This window comes from Herpailurus yagouaroundi, unplaced genomic scaffold, assembly GCF_014898765.1.
Source record: "Herpailurus yagouaroundi ecotype Mexico unplaced genomic scaffold, PumYag 140, whole genome shotgun sequence".
In the NCBI taxonomy this organism is placed as follows: Eukaryota; Metazoa; Chordata; class Mammalia; order Carnivora; family Felidae; genus Herpailurus; species Herpailurus yagouaroundi.
This window is the reverse complement of record NW_024412395.1, coordinates 92,890,010-92,916,065: the sequence shown is the minus strand read 5'-3', so window position 1 is coordinate 92,916,065 and position 26,056 is coordinate 92,890,010. Positions and strand designations below refer to the sequence as shown.

General features: G+C 40.6%; 2 protein-coding genes across 14 annotated transcripts in view; one reads left to right on the top strand and one right to left on the bottom strand.

Annotated features, from left to right (window-relative positions):
* Positions 1–12,221, top strand: part of FN1 (fibronectin 1) — a 71,542-nt gene extending 59,321 nt beyond the window's left edge. For 6 of the 13 annotated variants that reach the window (XM_040476174.1, XM_040476165.1, XM_040476164.1 and 3 more), the window contains 6 exons: positions 1,024–1,162; positions 3,612–3,776; positions 5,660–5,785; positions 6,288–6,394; positions 10,768–10,875; positions 11,464–12,221. In XM_040476174.1, the coding sequence (XP_040332108.1) occupies positions 1,024–1,162; positions 3,612–3,776; positions 5,660–5,785; positions 6,288–6,394; positions 10,768–10,875; positions 11,464–11,535 (717 nt within the window). In that variant the 3' untranslated portion in view covers positions 11,536–12,221. The remainder of the gene's footprint in view (positions 1–1,023; positions 1,163–3,611; positions 3,777–5,659; positions 5,786–6,287; positions 6,395–10,767; positions 10,876–11,463) is intronic. The other 7 variants (XM_040476173.1, XM_040476169.1, XM_040476171.1 and 4 more) reach the window with 2 other exon arrangements.
* An 11,892-nt stretch (positions 12,222–24,113) lies between these two features.
* The window catches only part of ATIC (5-aminoimidazole-4-carboxamide ribonucleotide formyltransferase/IMP cyclohydrolase), a 28,040-nt gene continuing 26,097 nt past the window's right edge, over positions 24,114–26,056 (bottom strand). The window contains exons 15-16 of the mRNA XM_040476161.1: positions 24,646–24,801; positions 24,114–24,351 (exon numbers count right to left, since the gene is read on the bottom strand). Coding sequence (XP_040332095.1) covers positions 24,232–24,351; positions 24,646–24,801 — 276 coding nt within the window. The 3' untranslated portion in view covers positions 24,114–24,231. The remainder of the gene's footprint in view (positions 24,352–24,645; positions 24,802–26,056) is intronic.

Sequence of the window (26,056 nt, the reverse complement as noted above, 5' to 3'; positions counted from 1 at the left end):
GAAAGGTGACAGGCGTAAGCCCTGGTTCTTCTTTTTAAAATCTCGGGATGCCTTACTTTGAGGGATGTGCCAAAAAGTATCATTAGCTTTTGTTTAGTAGAGAAAATAAAATAACTTCTATTATTCTCACACATTTGAGGCTCCTTAGTAATATGGGCAAAAAATTACCTGAGAAAAGACAGATCAATATTCTGCCTGAACTTACATTTGTGCAAGAAGGGCTAAAATGCCATCCTTGGGACACCTGGCTGGCTTAGTTGGAAGAGTATGCGACTCTTGATCTCGGGGTCGTGAGTTCGAGCCTCACATAGAGTGTACAGATTACTTAAAAATGAAATCTTTATAAATAAATAAATAGCCACCTTATAGTTTGTCCGTGAAGAATCCCATTATCTACAATATGTCTAAGGAGAAGGAACTTAAGTGAAGCCGTGCATATCAGCTGTTACCAGCGATGGATTCTCTAAAACTTTTGTTCTTTGTCTTGCTGGTATCAATTTTTATTGTGTTCTTATTTTTAGAAAGTGGAAGAGTTAAAAAACAAAAACAAAACCAAAAGAAACTAACCACACTGTGAAAGTTTCATGAGCCTAGAAACATGAGTTTGAGGATTTGCCAAAACGCTTTAAGGCCCCCATCTGGGGGTCACATGCCACCTTGCATAGGATGAACAGATCTCCCTCATGGCACAGTGTCCACATTTTATGTGAAATGGGGTGGTGAGGGTTTCCAGTGGGCTTACACAGACCTGCGATTACAGCAGGACGAAGAGGAGCCTGCCTATTAAATTACTGAGGGCTCCTGATAACTAGGGAGCACAGAGGGTAGATTTTTGGCAGGTCAAATAAAAAAGATGGCCTCTCCCCCAAGTTCCATTTCTCTCTACGGCTGGTTTGAGACCTTTCCACCGTCCTTCCTTGTTTGCTTTATTTACGTAGCGCGGGTTACTGATAATAGGGCAAGTCACATGAATTCCTCACTATAACGCTCTTTCCGTCACTTTGGATGTGCTGATAATTGCAGTTCCGAGTTCCTGGAACTTCGGCCAGTGCCACCCTGACAGGCCTCACCAGAGGGGCCACCTACAACATCATAGTGGAGGCACTGAAAGACCACAAGAGGCACAAGGTTCGGGAGGAGGTCGTTACCGTGGGCAACTCTGGTACGTGCGTGCCCGGTTACTCGGGCACAGGCTCCCCTCTGGACTACCCCAGAGACCCTTTTTCTCTTGACTGAATGTTCCTTTGTCGCTGTTGTCTTTTAACTTTGGGAGGTAATGCCATTAAGTAAATGAGCAACTTTAAATGCAATGATTTTTCCCTCATGATATCCAACTATCTTTGTAAAATGCATCTACAAATAGTTTCAAACAGTGTATGATAATAGACCTGGAAGGGACCTCAAATATTATTTAGTCCAACATTTTGACTACCTGCCAGTGAGTATCTGAATTGATACAGGGCACAAGTCTCCTGATCTCTTTTCCCAGGCCCTCTGCATCTCACCATGTTGCTGCCTCTTCAGGGATTTTTAAGTACTGGAACTGATTACCTGTAAAGGAAATTCCCTATCTGCAAACATTAGCGACTGCTGGTTTTTGTTCCTCATGTAAAATGCTGCCAACATAGCCCCCTTCTGTTCAAGGAGCTCCCTGAGTCCAGTGTGATTTCAGTTTCTTTTTCTGATTATATAGGCCCAAAGCTGAAATAGAGGTTAAACGGTCACCGACATCTCTTTGTAGCACTTGCAAAGTCCTTTTAAGCCAGTAGTGTATCACCTGCCTTTTCAACCTGCATCAGCTGAAGATTCACCAAGGAACATGAGATAGGGAATAATCGAAACCATGAACCTTCCATCTTCCCACCAGAGGGTTCTCTATCCCACATCAGCAGGAAGTGCTAAATTCTATCCCTGCCAAGGGACGGGCTTTATTCCAGGGTCAGCTGCCGAATGTGTAGTACACAGATGACCATGCTACTTTACGTGTATAAATGTCTGTGAATTTAAGCAGTTGACTATTTGGTGGGGGGATCATTTTGTGCTTGTTGTGTTATGTATCCATGGTAATGCATGCCTTCTGCCTTGAGTGGTTTTACTAGTGGGGAGCCACATGAAAGGAATTTTCAAAAGCACAGAGGTCTTTGTGCTTTTCCACATCATTTTTTTTTTTCTTTAAGATTCCGTCTCCATAAGTTAAGTCAGGTGGAATTTTAACTCCTGGCTATTTTTAGGAGGGTTACCGAAATCCCTAGTAACACTTCAGTTTCCTTTCATTTCTCTTTCCAACCCAGTATCCCCAGCAGCAGTATTCTGCATTCTAGCCAGGTTCTCCTGGCTTTTAGACATGTCAGACTTCTTAGTTTCTTTCAAACTCTAGTTTCTTCCAGGGTGATGCCTTTTAAACTATTAGCCACTTGAAATATCTATTGCTTTTGAGATTTTGATGTTTGCACTATAAAAAGAAATAGACCCGGTGGGATTCAAAGTCACCGAAGTTAGTTTATTTAATTTTTAGAAAATCATTGGAAGCATGCTTTGTTTGCACAGATTACTTTAAGTTTTCTCAAAACATAAAGACCAAGATCTGAGGCAACATGAAGAGACCTCATTACTCATTCCTGAGTCGTTCATATCCCTTGCTTTCTCTTATTTGAAACAGTTGATTTTATTGCTAAAGTAAAACAGTCCTACTACTATGATAATAATGTACAGAACCTAGGATTTTTGCACTATTTTTGCACGGTTATGCAAAGCAAAGGCTGCAATAATAAAAGTGAATATTGCATTCTAATGGTATATAAGAATGCCTGAGACTTTTGCATTAAAAGCAAAAGATGCTCTCAGGGGCACCTGGGTGTCTCAGTCAGTTAAGCATCTGACTTCAGCTCAGGTCATGATCTCGCAGTTTATGAGTTCAGTCCTCGCATCGGGCTCTTTGCTGACAGCTCAGAGCTTGGAGCCTGCTTCAGATTCTGTGTCTCCCTCTCTCTCTGCCCCTCACCTGCTCACTCACTCTCTCTCTCAAAAATAAATAAACATTAAAATAAATAAATAAAAAGCACAAGCAAAAGATGCTCTCTAATATTTTTTACTTGTTGAGCACTTTCTAAGTGTTAGCAATGGACCAGTGCTTTGAATTCATGCTATAATATCTCCTTCACAAGATCCTGAGCAGGTAGATATATTTTTATTAGTATCCCCGTGTTGCAGGTGAGGGAAGTAAGACAGAGAAATGCAAAGTAACTAGCGTAAGGTCCCTCAGGTACTCCTGGAGAGACAGTCCAGCCTCTGCGTCCCGCTCAGGTTCTGAACTAGCTTAAAATGCCTTGAGATGTGTTCCATGTTTTGCCAGAAATGAGGATTTTTTAGAAGTGATGGCAAAAATGAAATGTGGGCTCCTTTTAAGGTGCTTGGGCAAGTGTTCACCGGCAGCATCTAAGCACTGTTAGAGCAGCTGATGCATTGGGTAGAACAGAGGCATGTTTCTAAATGCTGCTGGGATTTCTGGTTTAGACTAAGTCGTTATAACCGTAATTCAGTTTTCTCCTTATGCTCCAAAACCACCAATAAGATGTCTTTTCTTTTTCTTTTTCCTCCTTTTCTTCATGTAGTCGACCAAGGCCTAAACCAACCTACAGGTGACTCGTGCTTCGACCCCTACACGGTTTCTCATCATGCCGTCGGAGAGGAGTGGGAGCGGCTGTCTGAATCTGGCTTTAAGCTCTGGTGCCAGTGCTTGGGCTTTGGCAGTGGGCATTTCAGATGTGACTCATCTAGTGAGTAGCTTGCTTTGTCCATCTCCTCCGGTTCCAGGCGTTAGCACAGTGTGCCAAGCAAGCATGTTTGGCAGACAAGGGCTCTTCCAAACATGAAGCAAATGAGGGGAGACTGCTGGCCTCAAAGTAACATTTTGCATCATAAAAAATGATGGGAAATTTTACTTGTTGACTCCTGCCTCATTTCCAGGGTTATGGGGCAATATGACTATTAATTAAGAATATATATGTGATGATAATGTGATTTTTTTACAAAAATTTTCTGTTAAGATACTAAAGTCAAATTCTCCGGAGCCAAGTCTAATGAAGAATAGAAGAGATGTGAAGGAATCCCAAATCTTTTTTAATCTTTAATGTTGAGTGAGCTCAGAGGTGAACATTTATGCTCATGTTCTCTTTCAACACACACCAAACATACACATATCATAATATATACACACTCTCACGCATACACACCCTCGTCTTACACATCCATGTACACACATCGGGTAGTTTGAATCTTGCCATGTAATGTAGAGATAACAGATACTCATCTCTACATAATTAAGAATCGACTTCATCTGAAATATATTTGAGTTTCAAACTGTAAAAAGATTGTAATATTTTTAATTATACTTTCAGTTAAAATGATCCTAGAAATGACTTATTATGCTTTGAGATTTAACATTAGAATTTACAAAACTCTCCTTTCTGCATTTTTTGTTTTGTTTTGTTTTTTTGTTTTGTTTTTTTTTTTTAGGGGATGTGATTATTATGGACAGTTGGTTTCTTTCTATAGGTGTTAACCATTATGGCTTATAAACGAGCCTCTTACAAGACATACCCAGAAGTTGTATTTGGGGAAATCCAACATAATAGATTTTTAAGAGATTTTCAGACTAAAATGTGAAGTGGTTTAATTCAGACTAACATATGGAGACAACTAATTTTTTCAATGCAGGCCGGTGTGCTTGACCATCTGAAAATGGAAAGATGGAGCAGGTGTGCCCTATGCCGTTTAGTAGGAGCTGGGGGTTTTAACATTTGGCATCATTTAGGTGGCTCTTCATTTCTGACACTGAACTATTTTAGGTTTGTATATTTATTACCAAGCTAAGTACTTAGGCGCAACTGTGGGAGCAGAGCTATAGGGATTTATGTGATGCTTTGGCCCAACTCACATGTCCTTTGCTTATATGTCGTAATTGCCAAAGTAAGGAGTGACTGACTTGATAAAAGGGAAGAACTGGTATACTGTTATACACACTTCTGAGGTGCGTTTTGTTTTGGAGATTAAAGACATCTTTTATGTGTAGTAAAGATACAGCACTGTGACTTTTAGATGCTCCTCAGAAGCAGCCTTGTTTGTAGGGATAATAACCAGTGATCTATCATTTTGTTTGTTTTTGTTTTGTTTTGACACACAGGCCTATTCGTTTACCCTTTCCATTTACAAGAAACAGGCTATGACTCGTGGAAACCAGCTGAGCTTTGTTTTTTGGTTAATAGAACTACTTTGTATCCAGGTTCTCTGCAAATCCAAAAAGTGACTTTTCATCTATGATCCATTCCCAAAAGACTATTTAAATCCTACTTTGGTTTTCAGTAATTTTAAACCTTAAGAGTGAGAATGCAGATGAAGGTCACTGACAATTCTTGTGACATGATTTTGGCGGAATACATCGCGTCTTAAAATATCCTAGAAAATGCGAAACTGTAAAGATAATATTTTTAAATCCAACCCAAAACTGGTTTGTCATGGAGATCATGACTTTCAACTTTTCTTGCCACTCCTTCCAGGTTGCCTGGCGTTCGAAATCCTGTGACGTGTCCCAGCTCACGCACTGTCTTGCGAGTCAGAACACCCTGGTAACTCTCTGCCTCTGACTTTCCCCACCCTGCAGAATGGTGCCATGACAATGGCGTGAACTACAAGATTGGAGAGAAGTGGGATCGTCAGGGGGAGAATGGCCAGATGATGAGCTGCACCTGTCTTGGAAATGGAAAAGGAGAATTCAAGTGTGATCCTCGTACGTTGCCACACATCATTTTTAGTGGCTTATTAAGCACTCCCACTTTTATTACTGAGCTGCAGCTCTCATTCACTGAAATGATTGGAGACTTTAGGTCTCCTTGAGGAGTGAGCAGTGGGTTTGTTAATCTTTTGATTTGGGAAAGTGGAGACAAGCTTCAAAAATGAGCCATGATTTAATGTTATTACAGGGCACATGAGCACTTTTCCTCAGTATTTTGACCATAAGCTGCAATGAAATACTACAAGAAAGCTTTATGGTTCTTTAGATTCAACTTTTAAAATACGAACCTTATCCAGTTTATCAGAGTTAGTTTCTGGAAGTGCTGCCCTAAGATCTATACAGCAGTACCTCTCCTAACAATGGTTTTCACAAACATGTAGGATTTCGGCTGTGATGATGCAAATTTGGGAGAGAAACAGAACCCACCCTCTTTAGGAAGGTGAGGTCTGTATTATTCTCAATCTTACATGAGCTTCTGACTTGTGTCTCCACGCAGATGAGGCAACGTGCTATGATGATGGGAAGACATACCATGTAGGAGAACAGTGGCAGAAGGAATATCTTGGTGCCATTTGCTCCTGCACATGCTTCGGAGGCCAGCGGGTAAGGCCAGCCTCCCTCTAATTTAAATAAGACAAAGAGGGGGCTCCTGCACTGGGGATTAAGAGGTCAGCTTCCTGTGTGTGTGCTGTACACAAAGGTATGGTAGTGCCCGTTATGAAAGTAGAAATACCTCATTTCCTGTTGGCACATAGCTGCCAACTTTAGGCCCCTCTACACCCCTTCCCAGCTCTCCCCTCCGTGGCAGCCCCAGCCCTTCTTCTCACACCTACTATTCTCGGGCTGTCTCAATTCTTCATCTTAAATTAAAGTGTTAAATGCTGCACAGCACTGGGCCTCTAGATCCATTCTGATAGATAGGTGTCCCCGTGGCATTGCTGTTAAATATTCTGAATAACATCCTGGACCTAAGAAATTACCACTTTCTTGTATCCTCTCTCAATCCAGTAATAGATCCCTGCTGTTGGTCTAGCACTGTGCTTCAGGAATATGGGACAGAGGGAAGGAGAAATGGTCCTGGCTTTTCATGATATATTTGGAAACATTAAATTAGCATACACTGAAAGTCAAGCTGATTAAGTTTCTTAGTGAGTCTGACAAATACTTTCCAGGTAGGCTGGAATCAGCAAGAAAGTTTCCATGGAATGAGAAACATGAACTGGCTGGGGTTTAGGATGTTTCGTTTTTTGTTTTTTTAAGTTTATTTATTTATTCTGAGAGAGAGCGTGTGAGTGGGGAGAGGCAGAGAAAGAGGGAGAGAGGGAGAATCCCAAGCAAGCTCCATGTGGTCAGTGCACAGAGCCCAGCGTGGGGGCTCGAACTCACAAAACCTGAGACAAAATGAAGAGTCAGACGCCTAACCGACTGAGCCACCCAGATGCCCCTAGATTGTTTAAAATAGGTTGAGGGATGGGGCGCCTGGGTGGCGCAGTCGGTTAAGCGTCCGACTTCAGCCAGGTCACGATCTCGCGGTCCGTGAGTTCGAGCCCCGCATCAGGCTCTGGGCTGATGGCTCGGAGCCTGGAGCCTGTTTCCGATTCTGTGTCTCCCCTCTCTCTCTGCCCCTCCCCCGTTCATGCTCTGTCTCTCTCTGTCCCAAAAATAAATAAACGTTGAAAAAAAAAATTTTTAAATAGGTTGAGGGAAGAGGAGGAAGCAGAGAGACCAGAGTAAAGCACCTGAGAAGGGAAGGGGCTGGCATATGTGGGGTCCAGGGAGCCACCCATCTTACAGAGCATCTTATGGTAACAAATCAGATGAGAAGAAGTGGGAAGCCACTTATGGAAAGGCTTGGAAGTCCATCATTTAAACTGGAACTTCTCAACCATTTCCTTTTATTTATTGAGACAGAGAGCAAGTGCGCATGTGCACACAGGGGAACGACAGAGAGGGAGAGAATCCCAAGCAGGCTTCATGCTGACAATACACAGCCTGACTCAGGCTCAAACCCGCGAACCGTGAGGTCATGACCTGAGCCGAAATCAAGAGTCAGACACTTAACCAACTGAGCCACCCAGGGGCCCCTCAACCATTTCTAGTCTGTGCTCTACCTCAGTATGATAGAAAATGCTGTGCTTTTCTCTAATATTATTTGAAATTTCAAAATAAAATGGTTCTTATAACTCACAAGCCATGATACATAACACTCCTTTTATTTTCAATGAAAACACACCCTTTCCAACAGCTCCTCACATTCTGATACATGAAGAGCCTGCTCCCCACCCTAGGGTAAGATTCACTGGTTGATGCCTTTGGGTATTAGCCAACTGTAGGTACCCAAGAAGAAAAGGAACATGATGAAAATGGTTTTTAGAAAGGCAGGGAAGGGTCTTCAGGTGTCTGCCTCTGTCCCCACCTGAGGACCTGAGCTCATGGAAAGTATTCTGACCTCCTCCCTCTGATGGAGGGAACCTGTGGAGGTGCTCACTGTCTCTCATTAAACAAAGACTGTGATCATAGAACTCAGGCATTTCTGGTAAGTGGTTGGTATAGAAATGTGTGATGGAAAGTTAATTTTTAGACTGTGGTCTCACTTCAGCATCTCCTCATTATTTACACACATGAAATCTTTCATTTGTGACACCTGTTCTGTTCTAAAGAAAGTGCTAAATGAAACACTAAGGACAGCAGTAGAAACTGTTACATTTTTATGTGTGTAGAAGCCAGATTCAGTGATTCTGTAAGTAGGTATTTACCTGTATTAGGTATTAGGAGGAATATGCTTTTTTATAAGTTTTATTGAGAGAGAGCAGGGGAGAGGCAGAGAGAGAGGGAGAGAGACAATCCCAAGCAGGCTTTGTACCACCAGCGCAGAGCCCAACATGGAGCTCGAACTCCCAAACCGTGAAATCATGACCTGAGCCGAAATCAAGAGTCAGATACCTAACCTACTGAGCCATCCAGGCGCCCCGGGAATATACTTTTTAACGGAGAAATATGTCTGGAATATTTAAGTGACAGTAGAAGAAAGTGATTGTATTATTTGAGGTTCTTTTGGTTATGAGAGGAAAGCTCAACTCAAGCTGATTTAGGCAAAAAAAGACTCACAAAGCTGAAGAGTCCAGGATCGACCAGCTTCAGAGCTGCTCCGGCAGTGGCATTCAGAGTCTCTCACTCTCTCATATGCTTTGTTCCTTTGTATTGGCTTTGTTTTCTAGAAACTCCTGCTGATAGTGAGAAAGATGACCTCTGTCAGCTCCATATTTATCACCTACAGGCTTAGGAGCAACAATGAAAAAGAACCTGTTCCCTAACATTTCTAGCAAAACTCTCAGGGAGGAGTCTCAGTGGCCCCGCTCCGTCCTGTTCCCATCTCTCATCCCACGTCTGGCCAGATGAAAGGCTACAATGCACACTAGGCATGGAAATTTAGGAAGAAGTGACAACAGATAGAAATGGCCAGGAGTCACGCAGCTGGGTGGCAGTCCCAAATCCACCGGCAGTTCAGTACGAGGTTCTCCCACTTGCTCTGTGCAAGTAACTCTTTGGGCCTGAGTTTCCTTATCGGCAAAATGAGGGTGTTTGTCCCTGTGATGGCAAGTCCATTTTATTTTTTTTTTTATTTTTTTTTCCATTTTTTAATTTTTATTTTTTTTTGGTGGGTTTCAGCATATTCACAATTGAAATCAGTTACTTGAAAATGGCAACTAAAATAACTAAGGCAGAGTCTGAAATTTATGTATTGCTTAAATACATATAAGAAAAATATTGCAAAACCCTTAACTGAGTTTTTTTTTTATATATATGAAATTTATTGTCAAATTGGTTTCCATACAACACCCAGTGCTCATCCCAAAAGGTGCCCTCCTCAATACCCATCACCCATCCTCTCCTCCCTCCCACCCCCCATCAACCCTTAGTTTGTTCTCAGTTCTCAACAGTCTCTTATGCTTTGGCTCTCTCCCACTCTAACCTCTTTTTTTTTTTTTTCCTTCCCCTCCCCCATGGGTTCCTGTTAAGTTTCTCAGGCTCCACATAAGAGTGAAACCATATGGTATCTGTCTCTGTATGGCTTATTTCACTTAGCATCACACTCTCCAGTTCCATCCACGTTGCTACAAAAGGCCATATTTCATTTTTTCTCATTGCCACGTAGTATTCCATTGTGTATATAAACCACAATTTCTTTATCCATTCATCAGTTGATGGACATTTAGGCTCTTTCCATAATTTGGCTATTGTTGAGAGTGCTGCTATGAACATTGGGGTACAAGTGCCCGTATGCATCAGTACTCCTGTGTCCCTTGGATAAATTCCTAGCAGTGCTATTGCTGGGTCATAGGGTAGAAAACATGAATAGACACTTCTCTAAAGAAGACATCCGGATGGCCAACAGGCACATGAAAAGATGTTCAGCGTCGCTCCTTATCAGGGAAATACAAATCAAAACCACACTCAGGTATCACCTCACGCCAGTCAGAGTGGCCAAAATGAACAAATCAGGAGACTATAGATGCTGGAGAGGATGTGGAGAAACGGGAACCCTCTTGCACTGTTGGTGGGAATGCAAATTGGTGCAGCCGCTCTGGAAAGCAGTGTGGAGGTTCCTCAGAAAATTAAAAATAGGCAAGTCCATTTTAAAAAGCTCTAGGATTCTAGGAAAACCTCTCTGTCTTCTAGTGCTGAAAGCTTACTTGGGAAGTTGGGACCGGAATGACTCTTAGCAGATGGGTGGGGTTTGAATAGGGAGAGAAGGGAGAACATTTCAGGAAAAGCATAAGTAGACAGGGGCAATTATAAGATGTAAGCAATAAGCCCAAATGTATTCTACAAGTTGTAAATGCATAAAATCCTCATCTAAGCTCCCTCAGTGGTTAACCGCTTATAGCTTATACTTTGCCAACGTGGAAGACCTGAATTGTGATGCTCCCAGGTTATCATAAACCCCATCTGACTTCATGCCTGTGTTCTCTCAGGGCTGGCGCTGTGACAACTGCCGAAGACCAGGGGCTGAACCCGGTCACGAAGGCTCCACCGGCCACTACAACCAGTACTCGCAGAGATACCACCAGAGAACGAACACTGTACGTGCACCTGCACCTCGAGTGTTTCTTCCCTAAACGCAGTTAGACACCTTGTAGGGAGTCTCTTTCTGTAGCTACCTTTCTTCTGAATGAACCAAATATTTTTAATTTTTAAAAAACACCTTTTTTTTAAATATGAAATTTATTGTCAAATTGGTTTCCATACAATACCCAGTGCTCATCTCAACAGGTGCCCTCCTCAATACCCACCACCCACCCTCCCCTCCCTCCCACCCCCCATCAACCTTCGGTTTGTTCTCAGTTTTTAAGAGTCTCTTATGCTTTGGCTCCCTCCCTCTTTTTTTTTTCTTCCCCTCACCCATGGTCTTCTGTTAAGTTTCTCGGGATCCACATAAGAGTGTGTACCCTATGACATAATTTAGGTTCAGATTTATTAAACTCTTAAACATCTCCTATTGCCCGGTACATTGATAAGTTCTTGAAGCTAAAAATCATCTATCTATAAGTAGTTGTCATAAAATCCTCCCCACCTTTTTTCTGTAGCTTTACAGGATTTTTTTAATAAATGTTTCTTCTATTTTAACAGAATGCTGCTTTTTTTTTTTCTTTCCTTTTCTGTTTTAACAGAATGTCAACTGCCCAATTGAATGCTTCATGCCTTTAGATGTACAGGCTGACAGAGAAGATTCCCGAGAGTGATATTTTCAATCCAGAGAAACAAGCATGGATTCTCTGCCAAGGTCCATCCAAACTGGAGTGATGTTAGCAGACCCCATCTTAGAGAGTTTCTTTCTTAAGCCCTTTGCTCTGGAGTGACTTCTCCAGCTTCAGCTCAACTCACAGCTTCTCCAAGCATCACCCTGGGAGTGTTTTGAGACTTTTCTCATAAATGGAAGCAGTACATCGCCTGTTCTGCTCCGAAGTATTCAATACCGTTCAGTATTTTAAATGAAATGATTCTAACTTGTGATTTGGTTTGGGATCAATAGGGAAGCATAGGCACCAACCGACATACAAAATGTATTGAAATGATATTCTCAAATTTTTAAGTAGGAAAGTTACCCAAACACTTCTGCTTCCACTTAACTGGCCTGCAGTATTGTAGGGACGGCATGTCCTTGTAACTGTGATATTTAAAATATCCACAGTATTCACCTTTTCCAAATGATTCTAGTAATGGTCTAGAAATATCTTTCTCTTACCTGTTATTTATCAATTTTTCCCAGTATTTTTATATGGAAAAAATTGTATTGAAGACACTTAGTATGCAGTTGATAAGAGGAATTTGGTATAATTATGGTTGGTGATTATTTTTTATACTGTATGTGCCAAAGCTTTACTACTGTGGAAAGACAACTGTTTAATAAAAGATTTACATTCCACAACTTGACTGTCGTGGCTTGAATGTTGTATAAAGGAATTTGGGGTAAAGAAGAATCCCCACAGATGTTCCTTTTCAGGGGCACCTGGGTGGCTCAGTTAAGTGTCTGATTTCAATTCAGGTCATGATCTCATGGCTCATGAGTTCGAGCCCCGTGTTGGGGTCTGTGCTGACAGCTCAGAGCCTGGAGCCTGCTTGGGATTCTGTGTCTCCCTCTCTCTCTCTGCCCCTCCCCCACTCACGCTCTCTCTCTCAGAAATAAAAAATTTTTTTAAATTAATGTTGTTTTTCAATTCAGCAAACATTGGAAAACCAATGATGTGTACAGCTTCCCCCTTGGCGATTTACATACAAAATTTTCTAAATCTGTCACTACAAAAACAGATTCATTCCTATCATTTCATCTCTTCAGTAATGGAGCTAGTTTTATATTTCTGCTTTACCAGATTTCAGTGGACTCAAATATTTATTTAGCTTGCTAGCTGGTTCTTCAGAAGTGGGGTTGAAAGAACCTTTGGTTGTTTTTTTCCAACTATCATTCTTCCTTCCCTCCCCTCTCCATGCCATCCTTCATTGAATAAACACCCATTCAAAGAGGTTACCTGCAAGGAAAACAAAAGGAGGCCAGTGATGTTAAAACTACTTGAACAGTATATCCTAGAGGAGTTCTGTCTTAAGGAGATACTGTGATAGGAGAACCTCAACCCAGCTCTGCTTGCTTCCTGCCAGCTGACACTTTTGAGGTGCCCCAGCAGAGCGGGGAACAGAGTTTGCACACTCCTGACCTACAGAGGACATCTCCTTTTCAGTTTAGCTTTGGGGAAACAACAAAACTTTGAGATCGAATCTGGCATCTAAAACAGTAAATAATGGTGTTGGAAACAGCTGAATTCTAATTAGTTAAAAATTAGTAATTCATAATATACAAGAGATGGAAAACATTTTTTTTAAGTTTATATTTGAAAGAGAGAGAGAGCATGCATGCACACACGCGAGTGGGGGAGGGGCAGAGAGCGAGGGAGAAAGAATCTCAAGCAGGCTCCACACTGTCCTCGCAGAGCCTGACACGGGGCTCAATTCCAGAAACCGTGAGATCATGACAGGAGATCATGACTTGAGCCGAAATCAAGAGTTGGACACTTAACTGACAGCCACCCAAGGGCCTTTGGAAAACATTTTTTGTACACTGTTGAGTAACAGAAGAAAATATTTCAATAAATACTTGCCAATGAATATTAAGACTAAATACAGAAAGAGATTTCCTCAGGGTTCATTTGTTTAAAAAAAAACATCTCACATCTGAATTGATTTATGGTTTATAAAATGCCCTGACATTTAGTGTCTCACTGGGACAAGGTTTTACAGTCTAATTTTATAAAGAATGCAGCGCAGATCAGTTTTCCTTAGCAGGACATAGAAGCTAACCCTAGGTTTCTGTTTAACGTTCCTCATCTTTCAGCTTTATTAGGCCAGTAATGACCAAGACAGCAGCTCTGAATACGTTTAAACAATTTTTTTTTTTCAATGTTTATTTATTTTTGGGACAGAGAGAGACAGAGCATGAACGGGGGAGGGGCAGAGAGAGAGGGAGACACAGAATCGGAAACAGGCTCCAGGCTCTGAGCCATCAGCCCAGAGCCCGACGCGGGGCTCGAACTCACGGACCGCGAGATCGTGACCTGGCTGAAGTCGGACGCTTAACCGACTGCGCCACCCAGGCGCCCCTGATTTCTGAATACGTTTAAAAAAGAGAGAGAGATAAATCACAGAAGAAACAGATCATGGTGATATTAAGTGACTCTCTCGTTTGTCATCATTCATCGCTGAAGAGAACATGTGATTTGATACAAATCTATGCACACTGTGCAGTGGATTGTCCCACTGAAGGTGCAGGCCTACCTACGAGAATGCACACGGGTCCCTCCATTTCCATATGTGAAGAGGAAGCCCAGGTAACACGTGGGTCAAGGTCTACACCCCGACTCCATCTTGCTTAACAGTCTTTATATTTTAAAACATGACCAAAGAGCAGCTATCAGTTGAGAATGTGCTTCGAACCACTATCTGCAACCTAAAACTATCTTCCCAAATGTGAGTTTAGGTAAATCCACTTGGACTGTATTGATTAAATGGACAGCAAAGCCTCTTGACAACTTATACACTGATATGTAAAAAAAAAAAACCACAAGCTCCATATTTAAGATTTAAAAATACCACGTTTTCCAAAATGTCTGCTAGATTCTCAAGAGCAATACATTAATTTTAAAATTAAACTGTTTCAATAGTGAATCGGTTAACTACATTCAAATAATCAGAACAAATTAAACAAATTTCAATGGCCTTTTATGTTTTGGCATCACAATGCAAGAATGGTAAAACTTTGTTTTACTATTTCTCAGAAAAATCATTCAAAAACAAGAACCAAGAGGATTTCCAAAGTTCTTTAAACAGTTTTTACTGACTCACGATACTTCTTCCTGAGACCTGTCTTAAACAGACCAGGTTGAAAATGCATAATTAAAAGACCAACCTGGGGCACCTGGGTAGCTCAGTCAGTTGAGCATCCAACTTTGGCTCAGGTCATGATCTTACGGTTCCATTGAAAGCCAGTTGAAGCCCCGTATCAGGCTCCCTGCTGCCAGTGTGGAGACTGCTTGGGATTCTCTCTCCCTCTGTCTCTGCCCCTCCCCCACTGTGCATGCACTCTCTCACGCTCTGTCTTATTCTCTCTCTCAAAAGTAAAATAAACATTAAAAAAAAACCAAAAAGACCAATCTGGATTCAGGCAGGAAATTGCCAATTTAAGAAAAAATCAGGTAAAACTAACAAATATATCAGAATCAAAAAGAAAAATCATAGGTTTGAAGCTTTACCTTGCCTTGCTGCATTTGATTTGCAATGAAATTTACTGTGTATTTATATTGTTTTCAGCTCTAATGACCTAAGTGAATGATGCAAATTAGTCTGTATAATAATATCACTATAAGTCTGTAAGGCACACTTTCTAAGGCGGTGAATAAAGAAATGATCAGGTGGAAATTACAAGTATAGGAAATGACTTTTCTATTTAATTATATTTCCATCGAAAATTCTATTCCATTTCTAGTTGCATGAAACTCATTAAAGTGATTAAGAAACATCACATCAGCACATTTAAATGCTGAAATTGCTTCCTATTCAGTAAATTCCCATTACTGTGGTAGGGAAAGTGGCAAGCTACAATTAAAAAATCCCATTTTCAGGAGATAGATTTCAACCATTAAAAAAAAAAAAAAGACCACTCTTGGGACTTCTCGTGTTCGGGGAACACTTAAAGATAAGCATAAAGGCTGATAAAGGAGAACAACACAAGGATGACCTTGCCTGCTGTGGGTTTTTCAGGCTAAGAACATTGTTTTTAAAGAGTATATGGCACTCACATTTGAAATGAGAGTTATAATCATTGCCACATTGGCTCACTCCATGACTTCATTGAAATAAAAGATTAATTTGAATTGCAAACAAAAATCTATATAAATCACAAAGGAAGAAAATAATAAAACAGCAAGAGAAATGGTGCTTCAGCTGAAAGCAAAGAATGGAAATTCCTTTTCTAACATTCCTCACTAGGGTCAGGTAGAAGATATTAAAGCATGTTTTACATTTCCTTGAATTCCTTTTTACTTACTCTTTAGAGACATGCGCGTTTTAACAATCTTAGGAGCCAAATTGATCTCTAAAATAGCTCTTGTGTGGAGCCCGAAGACTCATAATTAGTGCTGCGTGGAGGCCGAGGGAGGCAGGCAGCTCGGGGCCCTGGAACACACGTCTGCACGCTGCCCGCCACAGGAGGCTCCTCTCCCACATAATGCAGTGAAGGCCAAGGATTTTCCCTTGGCCTTCTCTTTTCTTTCCTTGCATTACAGTACTTTGGAAACTGCCGTTTCGTTCCAGAAGGAAATGTTGCCTCTGCCAGCAAACGGCTGGATGGGACTTTACAATGAAACCTACTGATCTAATTAATTCAGCATTAGATGTAAGATGCTGAGCCAAGCGCTAAAAAGTTATATTTGCCTCGAAAACATGCAGCTTTGGTAGAGAAACTGAAACCCTCATCCATTGCCGGTGAAAAGGTAAAACGGTCCAGCTGCTGTGAAAATTTGGTGGTTCTCCAAAAAGTTAACCCCAGAATTGTGTAGAACCCAGCAATTCCACTCCTAGGTATATACTCTGGAGAACCAAAAACAGATGTTCACATCAAAACCTGTACACGAACGTTCATAGCACCATTATTCCTAATAGACGAAAGGTGGAAACCATCCAAATGTTTATTAACTGATGAATGGATAAACAAATGTGGTGTGTCCGTACAAGGGAATAGTATTTGACTGTAAAAAGAAATGAAGTTCTGATACACACCACAACACGAACCTTGAAAACACTATGCTAAGTGAACGAAGTCAGACACATATATGAAGTGTCCAGGATAGGCAAACCAAAAGAGAAAGTAGATTAAAGGGTACTAGGGGCAGGGAGAAGCGAGGAATAGAGTAACTGCTAATGGGAACAGGCTTTGTTTTGGGTTGATGACAATGTTCTAGAACTAGGCAGTGGTGGTGACATAAATTTGTGAATATATACACTTAAAAATCACTGATTTGTACACGTTGGAATTGTTAAAATGGTCAATTTTGTGTTATGTGACTCTTATTTCAAAAAAAAAAAAAAGAGGGGTCCTGAGTGGCTCAGTTGGTTGAGCGTCCAACTTCAGCTCAGGTCATGATGTCACAGTCTTTGAGTTCAAGTTCCACATCGGGCTCTGTGCTGACTGCTCAGAGTCTGGAGCCTGCTTCGGATTCTGGGTCTCCCTCTCTCTCTACCCCTTCCCCACTCCCACTCTGTCTCTCTCAAAATTAAATAAACACTAAAAAAATTTTTTTTTAATTAAAAAAAAACAAAATGCCTCTTTACTTACATAAAGTCTCTGCAATATCTTTTTGCCTACTGGTAAGAAGTGAGGTGTGGGGAAACAGAGTCGATGAAAGGCTGAAGGAAATCAGACATCTCTTGGCTACCTATTTGGAAACTGAAATAAAATCTTCCACAAATATACACTTACTACTTTTGAAGCAAGTTCCATGCATTCATGTCATCCTCCACTACCTTCCATATACACAAAAAAACCAGGAACTAGCATTTTTTACAGTATTTATTATGTTCCAGGTGGAATTCTCAGTGTTCTTACACATTGTCTCACCCACCCCTCGTAACAGCCCTATGAGGTGCATAGAGACAGAAAGTGAGGCAAAGGCTGAGTGCATAGCCTAACATCACTCAGCTTTAACAAGTAGCAGTGTTGTGACCTGAGCCTGACAAACTGGCTTCGTGTGTCTTTAACCAGAAGTACTTTTAACCAAGAGCTACTCAGCCTTTCCAGAAGCAAATCCATCTTTATTTTACAAGTGAGGAAGGAAACAAACTGTAAGAGTTCAAACCACATACCCAAGATCACCCAACTGGTGAGAAGCAAAACAAGTTATTGATTATCATAAAAGGCACAAGGTAGTTTCCTGGAGGGAAAAATGGGAAAATAATCCAGAAGAGGCATGGGGGGGCTGCTGGCAAAAATTACTTTCCTTAACCTGGTTGATGGTGACATAAGTGTTTCTTTACATGTTCTTTTTTTTTTTTTTTCTTTAAGTGTATTTATTTTGGGAGACAGCAAGTGAGCAGGGAAGTGGCAGAGAGAGAGGGAGAGAGAATCCCAAGCAGACTGGGCACTGTCAGCACAGAGCCCAATGCGGGGCTGGAACTCACCAACCGTGAGATCGCAACCTGAGCCAAAGGCAGACACTTAACCGAGTGAGCCACCCAAGCACCCCTGTTCACATATTATTCTTTAAACTGTAGATATTTTATGCACTTCCCACAGGCATGATTTGTTACAATTTATTTTTAAAAATGAATTTGTCCCTAAAGAGACCACAACACTGCATATAATTTCTACATGAGAGAAAACGCAGGAGAAATGGCAAGAGGTATGCGAAGTAGTTAACAGAAACCTCGGAAAGACTGTCTTTAAATTAAAAAAAAAAAAAGGGTAGGAGAAAATGTCTCTCTCTAACCCTGAATTGAAAATCTGGGATTAACATGGGAGTTTTGGGGGATGAGAATGGAGAAACTTTCTTTAAGCAGGAAGAAGTTCTTATTAGGGGAGAAATATATAGTTATCAGTTTAAAGCAATAATACAGGAAGGGAATAAAAAGTGGTTTGAACTTTATAGATTGGATGGTAGAAATAGGGTCCAAATATATCAATAATTGACATGAATACAAATGAGCTGAAAGCAAAAGGAAAGGTTGGCAAAGTGCATTAAAAACAAAAACAGGTTCCAGATGTATCTGTACCAATAGTGTAAGAGCACCAAAGAAGAATGAAAAGTGGTATTAGACATATATAAACCGGAAAAAGAGCTAGTCTAGCTATGTTCATAGTAGATAAAATAACTTACTTTATATATTTTATCTAAGACAAATATTGTTAGTAGGATTGGAGTTAGTACATAATAAAAGCACTATGAAAAATAGTAACTTAAAAGTGCAAGCACTTGTTTAGCTTCAAATATACAAGAAGCAAACATCTATAAATCTGCAGGGAGTGACGTAAATTCATCTTCACAGAGCGAAGTTTCAACCGATCTTTCTCCACTGTTGATAGATCAAACTTAAAAAAAAAAAAAAATCAGGGGCGCCTGGGTGGCTCTGTCGGTTAAGCGCCCGACTTCGGCTCAGGTCATGATCTCACAGTCTGTGAGTTCAAGCCCTGCATCGGGCTCTGCGCTGACAGCTCGGAGCCTGGAGCCTGCTTCCGATTCTGTGTCTCCCTCTCTCTCTGTCCCTCCCCCACTCACGCTCTCTCTCCCTCTCTCAAAAATAAATAAACGTTTAAAAAAAATCATTAAACTACAACTAGCACTTTAAAAGAGATTAAAAAAAAGAGGCACAAATAAAATAAAATGACATTATAAGAAAGCAGTAACAAAATTCAGAATATCAGAAAATCTATGGAACCAAAAAGTGGGCATCTTCAATAATCGACTGCAAAAAATAAATAAAAATAAAAAAGGAGAGGAACCAGTCAACTAACAAACTTGAGATGTACCAGCCAAATGCAATGTGTCTCAGGCTCGGATCTTATTCCCAACAAACTAAGGGAAAAAGAAGCCAGTGTGGAAGATCTGGACAGTTACTGGGTATTTGATATTAAGAATGGTTAGGTCTTTCAGTGTGATACTTGAATTATGGTGATATATTTAAAAACAGAAACAAAAACTTATTTGCTAATAGTTTGATTTACAGAAAAAATTGTGAAGATGGTACAGAGTTCCCATATACCCTACACCCACTTTCTCCTTGTTATCATCTTACATTATTATGGTACATTTGTTACAATGAATGAATCAACACTGACCCATAATAAACTACATACTTCATTCAGACTTTTCTTAGTTTTTACCCCATGTCCTTTGTTCAAGCAGTCTATCCTGGGGACACTACATTTAGTGGTTGTCTCTTTAGTCTCCTCTAGATAGTAGTCCTCAGACTTGCCTTGTTTTTGATGATCTTGACAGTGCTAAGTACTGGTATTTTGTAGAATGTCCTTCAGCTGGGAGTTGTCTGTTTCTCTCATGACTCAGCTGGGGCTACAGGGTTTTGGAAAGACCAGAGAGGTAAAGTGCCACTCCCATTTTTAGGCATACATACACTAACAGCGTGACACAGTGGTTCAACCTTCACCTGGCCAAGGTGGTGGGCAGCTTTCTTCACTGTAATTACTCTTTCACCCTCCTTTCCATGCTACGCTCCTTGACAAGTCACTATGCAGAGGGCCCACACTTCAGGGGTGGAAAGTTATGCTCATATCCTTGAAAGTGCAGTATCCATATAAATTACTTAAAATTCTTCTTCATGGATTTATTCTTCATATATTTAGTCATTCATTTATGTCGGCGTTGTACTCAGATATTTCATAGATTGGGTTATAATCCAACACTACATTATTTTGTTGCTCCAATGATTCCAGCTTTGGCTATTGGGAATTCTTTTCATTGGCTCCCATGTCTTTTGACATACTCTCATTGTATTTTTGTTTTTAAACCACTTCCTTAACTGAAACTAAGATGCTCCAGGCATCCATCTCATCTTGTATATTTTCTGCCCTAGTCTTAGAGTCGGCTGTTTCTCTAAGGAGTCCTGGATCCTTTTATTGGATAGCATCAGAAACCAAGAACTCGGCATTAGGCATGTTCTTTGCTACTGGGGTATTATTATTTCTTGGCCCCTTCAGCAGATAGATTATATATTTTAAAGAGTAAAAATACTTTAAAATTTTATAGAGTCACTTTAACTGAAATACTTACAGAGGAAATACCTATATTGTGTTTCACAATAATCAGTGTTGAGGAGTGGTTAAGTGGGCAAACATATAAAACTAGTGATCATGAGTTACACTTGGATGACAGGTACAGAGTTTAGCTGATTTGTGTCCATCCCAAAACCTCCATAATAAAGACCCTTTAAAAATTCAAAACAATATAGCCATGTGCCAACGATCTTGACAACTTAAGACAAAATGGTCAAGTTCCTAGGAGAAAAAAAATATACTTTCTAGAGTTGACTCAAATGTATTAAAAATTTATTTACTTTTGAGAGAGACACAGTGTGAACAGGCGAGGGGCAGAGAAAGAGGGAGACACAGAATCTGAAGCAGGCTCCAGACTCTGAGATGTCCGCATACAGCCCAATGCAGGCCTCGAAACCACAAACCACAAGATCATGACCTGAGCCAAAGTCAGACGCTTAACTGACTGAGCCACCCAAGTGCCCCTAGAATTGACTTAGAAATTAAAAAAAAAAAAAAAAAAAAACAAACAAAACTTAAGAAATGGAAGCAGTGACTAAAAATTTTCCTATGATGTTCACTGGTGTTTCTGATTCTCTTATGGGTAGACTATACTAGACTAACTCTCCTACAGATAGTTATAAACATAGAACAAAAATGTTACAAAATATTTGAAACCACTGGAGAGGAACCAAAAGGTGGTAGAAACCAGAGGGGATCAACCTTCACAGGGAAAGAAGGGGACATGCCAATTCTCCACAAATTGATCTATGGATTCAATTATCATTCCAATCAAAATGCCAACAGAATTTTTTTTTCCCCTGAGAGAAAGCTCAAGTGGGAAAGAGGGGGAGAGAATCTTAAGCAGACTCTATGCTCAGCACCAGGCAGACACAGGGCTCGATCCCACAACCCTGGGATCATGATCTTAGCCCAAATCAAGAGCCATACGCTCAACCGAGTCACCCAGGAACCCTCCAACAGGATTCTTTATAGAAATAGAGTAGTTAATTTTAAAACGTATAGGAAAATGCCAAAGCCCTGGAATAACCAAAAAACAAGTTTTAAAAAGGATAATGATAAAGGACTTCCATTATCTGATTTCAAAATTTACCACAAAGCTATAATTTTTAAGACAACGTGGCACTGGTGTTAGGTCAAATAACTATGGAACAGAACAGAGGCCAGAAACAGACCCATGCAAATAATGGTTAACTAAGCAAACAAGGAAATCCAACAGGAAGTTTTTCCAAATGATGATAAAACACCTGGATGAACGTATGGAAAGAAAATGAAACTTGACACATATATCATCACACTAAAATTTAAACAGATCTTACATGTAAACTGTAATAATAAAAACTATAAATTGTCTAGAGCAAAACATAAGAGAAAATCTTCCTAATCTTTGGGTAGGTAGCAAAGATTTCTAATTTTTAAGTTTACATAAAAATGTAAAGATCGACATGGGATTCAGGATGAGGTTATCTTGGAGGAGATAGGATAGCGTGGGGGAACATGGGGACTCCAAAGGGCTGGATTCTAAGTTATTGTCCAGATCCTAGATTTTGTCCTGGAGATGAAGTCCCGGTCCTATAATGTTATTAAGACCATGTACATAAACCAGTCTGTCATGGGCTAAAGAGTATTCTAATTCTGTGTGCCTGAAGTCCAAAATAAAAACTTACCTGGTTTAAAAAGTTTACTCTTTAACAGAGATACTCTTAAAGCATTTTGGGTCTTTAAAAATACCGCTTTTCCGGGGGCGCCTGGGTGGCTCAGTCGGTTGAGCGTCCAACTTCGGCTCAGGTCATGATGTCACAGCTCTTGAGTTTGAGCCCCACATCGGGCTCTGTGCCGACAGCTCAAAACCTGGAGCCTCCTTCAGATTCTGTATCTCCCTCTCTCTGCCCCTCTCCCGTTCTCTCTCTCTCTCAAAAATAAACACGTTAAAAAAATAATAAAAAATAAATTATAGAAGAAAAAAATACTGCTCCTCCGTATCTGGGAAGTAACGGAGGGTGGCATTTCAGCTCTCACACAGTCCTCTTCTCACACAGTCCTCTTCTGCAAATGTAAACCAGTAATTACAGAATGAATGAATTTGATGAATTTGCACGTTGGTATATCTAAGTAGGATATTTTGTAGTACCGTTCTCAAGAATATTTGTGCAAGCATGGATAGGCAAGACAGTGTTAAATACAGCAACCACTGTTTTGATAATTATACCCTTGATGTTAACTTTTGGTAAAGTTAAAGAACAATCAAGTTGGGGACATCGAATGCACACTTAATTTATAAGCCAAAACCTAGATTAGCCACCTATTACTAACAAATCACCCTCAACCATCGTGGCTTTAAGCAAACATGTCTCTGTTTCTGTGGGTCAAGAATTCACGAGAAGCTCCTTTGCACACTTGTGTCTCAGGTCTCTCAAGAGGTCGCGGCCAGATGTTGCCTGAGATGGGAGCCGGAGGACCACTTCCAAGACAGCTGGCTCCCAGAGCTGGCAGGTAGTGTTGCCAAAACAGCTCCTCTCCTCGTGGAGGGCTGCCTAAATGTCTTCACAACATGGTGTTCACCAGTCCCAGGTCAAGTAATCCAAGAAACTAAGGCTGAAGTTGCAATGCCTTTTAGGGCCTAGCCCCTGAAGTTGACTATTTTTTTTGTGAGTATTTTATTGGTTATGCCAAGTCAGCCTTCTTTCAATGAGGGCTGGGAAATTAGTCCATTGCATGACTAGAAGGATGACCTTAAAAAACACAAAAGTTTCAGAACTTTCAATTTAGGGAGGAGGTAGATTAAAGACATAGAAAAAGAAGACCCCCTCCATTACGATGAAAAATCACAAAAGGTTTTAGTTGGCCACAGGTATCATATATATCAGCAGTCAGGGCCACCTGTGCAGGGCACATAAGGGCACCATTCTGTGATGTGGGGAGGCACTGCCACCCCACTGTGCTCTACTTTCAGTAGTAAGCCTGTACATGGAATGCTGGGTCAACTTTTGAACAGCAAACATTGATTATGTTTCTACAGACCTCCAGAAGGGACACGAAGGACTTGCTGATACTGCAGGTAACTTTTTATTTAACATGAAGGGAAGAGTATGGACTAGTATTACTCATATATGTGGCCAACAGAAGACTTATTTATCCCCTTCTATAAGGTTCTATGCCCCACACTGCAAGGTGCTGTTTTTGTAGAAAGTGGAAAACCAAGCTTTTTAAAACTGTGGCTAAAAAAAAGGCTGCATGAGTGAAATCCCCTATGAGGAAAGCAGTGAGGCTGCAGGCAGTGAGGCTGCAGGCTGCTCATGTTATCTAACGCCAGTGTCTGCTCGGCTTCTCTGGCCTACTTGATGATTTTTAATGTTTGGTGCAGGCAATGTTTGGGGAGGAGCTGAGTTCCAGGAGGCAGGAATATACCTGTATTTCTTACACACAAATATTTGTGGGTAATGTTTGTCATGCTAGAGAGCCTGTAACTTCAAGAAATTAAATACAACCAAAAGCTGTGGATCCAAGATAACTAAGACTTAATGTTTTATTTTTTAAAAAAGGCATCTGTCAAAAGGTCACATGCGATTTTTCACCTACACATGAGCAAACCATAAAACACTGCGCTACGAAATCAGTGATGAAAGAGCCGAAGATTCGTATGAGCGAGAATTATTCCCAGTTCATCACAAGCCTCTATCACAACTCTGTCGGCAGCAGAACCAGAAGGAGCAGCAATGTACGCCACGCCGCTCTGCGGGGAGAAGAGACATTGACTTTCAAGACACAAGTTCAGGTGAAGACACGCAAGAACCAAAATCCTCCTCTACAAAGCATAAGCTAACAAGGGTTCACAATACAGACTGATTCGCTCGGCCAAAAGAGCAAAAGAACATCAAATGGAAAAGTAAAATACTTAAATATTACTGATCACACTGCCATAACTTGGCTATAAAACTCACAGAACTTAAACACCAAAAGCAGGGTTTCTGAAGTGGTTTTACATCATAATCAATTCTGTGCAAATGCACATCATTTCCACACTTACCCTTTTAGCTCTGTCTACGTTATCTCTGAAAGGAAAGAAGGCATCAGAGCTGATAGAAACTTCATGAAGTTTGTCAACCCATTCTTTCTTCTCTGCTTCAGTTAGCAGTTCAGGGACTTCCTCAAACAATGCCTTCCACTTTACCAAATCTTCATCCTATGAGAAGGGGGTGGAGAGGGGAAAGAAAGATTTTTGGATACAATCTTTAATACTATCTGATGCAAATCAGAATGCCAGAAAGCACTTGGGCATTTGTCCCAGGATTTAATTATAAATAATGGCTCATTCCAATTTACATCTCCAGAATTTTTTTTGATGCTTTTAACATTTCATTAAGAAAAGTAATTCTAAGTGTACCAAATAAAGATTATACCATTTACTTTCAAAATCAGTTTATTCTAAATATATTTTGTTTCTTAATCTCTGCCTAAATTAAATCTACTATTTTATATCCCTGTATCAAAACAAGCAAACAGATGATGATGGATGTTCTAGAACTATATTTACACAGCCTCAAGTCTACAGTCAGTCATACAGATGAAATCAAGGTATGATTCACGGTATTCACATTTTTTTTTTTTAATTTTTTTAACGTTTATTTATTTTTGAGACAGAGAGAGACAGAGCATGAACAGGGGAGGGGCAGAGAGAGAGGGAGACACAGAATCCGAAACAGGCTCCAGGCTCTGAGCTGTCAGCCCAGAGCCCAAAGCGGGGCTCGAACTCACGGACCGGGAGATCATGACCTGAGCCGAAGTCGGACGCTCAACCGACTGAGCCACCCAGGCGCCCCGGTATTCACATTTTTAAAAAGGTGCTTCCATTTTGGATGATTTGTTGGCTAAAACAACATACTTTTAACTCTTGTTCACATACATATAAAGATCCTTCCAGAACTACGAGCAAGATTTCACTAGTAATATTAAACAGGTTAATACCAATAATAGAGTAAAAAAAGAAAGGCTTATGTTTTAAGTACTTTATGATTTTAAGGCACACTTATGTGACACTTATGATGTCATGGATTCCTGTCCCTGAACTTGTGGACAACGTAATGTGGTTAACTCACCTCCTCAGGAGACTACTGAGTATCCGATTACCAGACTTCTCTTTTGCTTTCCACATAGGATTTATCGACATTTGCTATGTCCAGATGTAGGTTTAAATTCTAGATTTTTAGCAGGCTACTTGATAGCTGCAGTTTTACTTATTTATTTATTTTTAATGTTTATTTATTTTTGACACAGTGCAAGGGGGCGATATGCAAAGGGAAGGGGACATAGGATCCAAAGTGGGCTCTGCACTGGCAGTCTGACAGTGGCGAGCCCAATGTGGTGCTCGAACTCATGAATGGTGAGATCATGGTCTGCCCGACTGAGCTACCCACATACACCAACAGTTGTCATTTTAA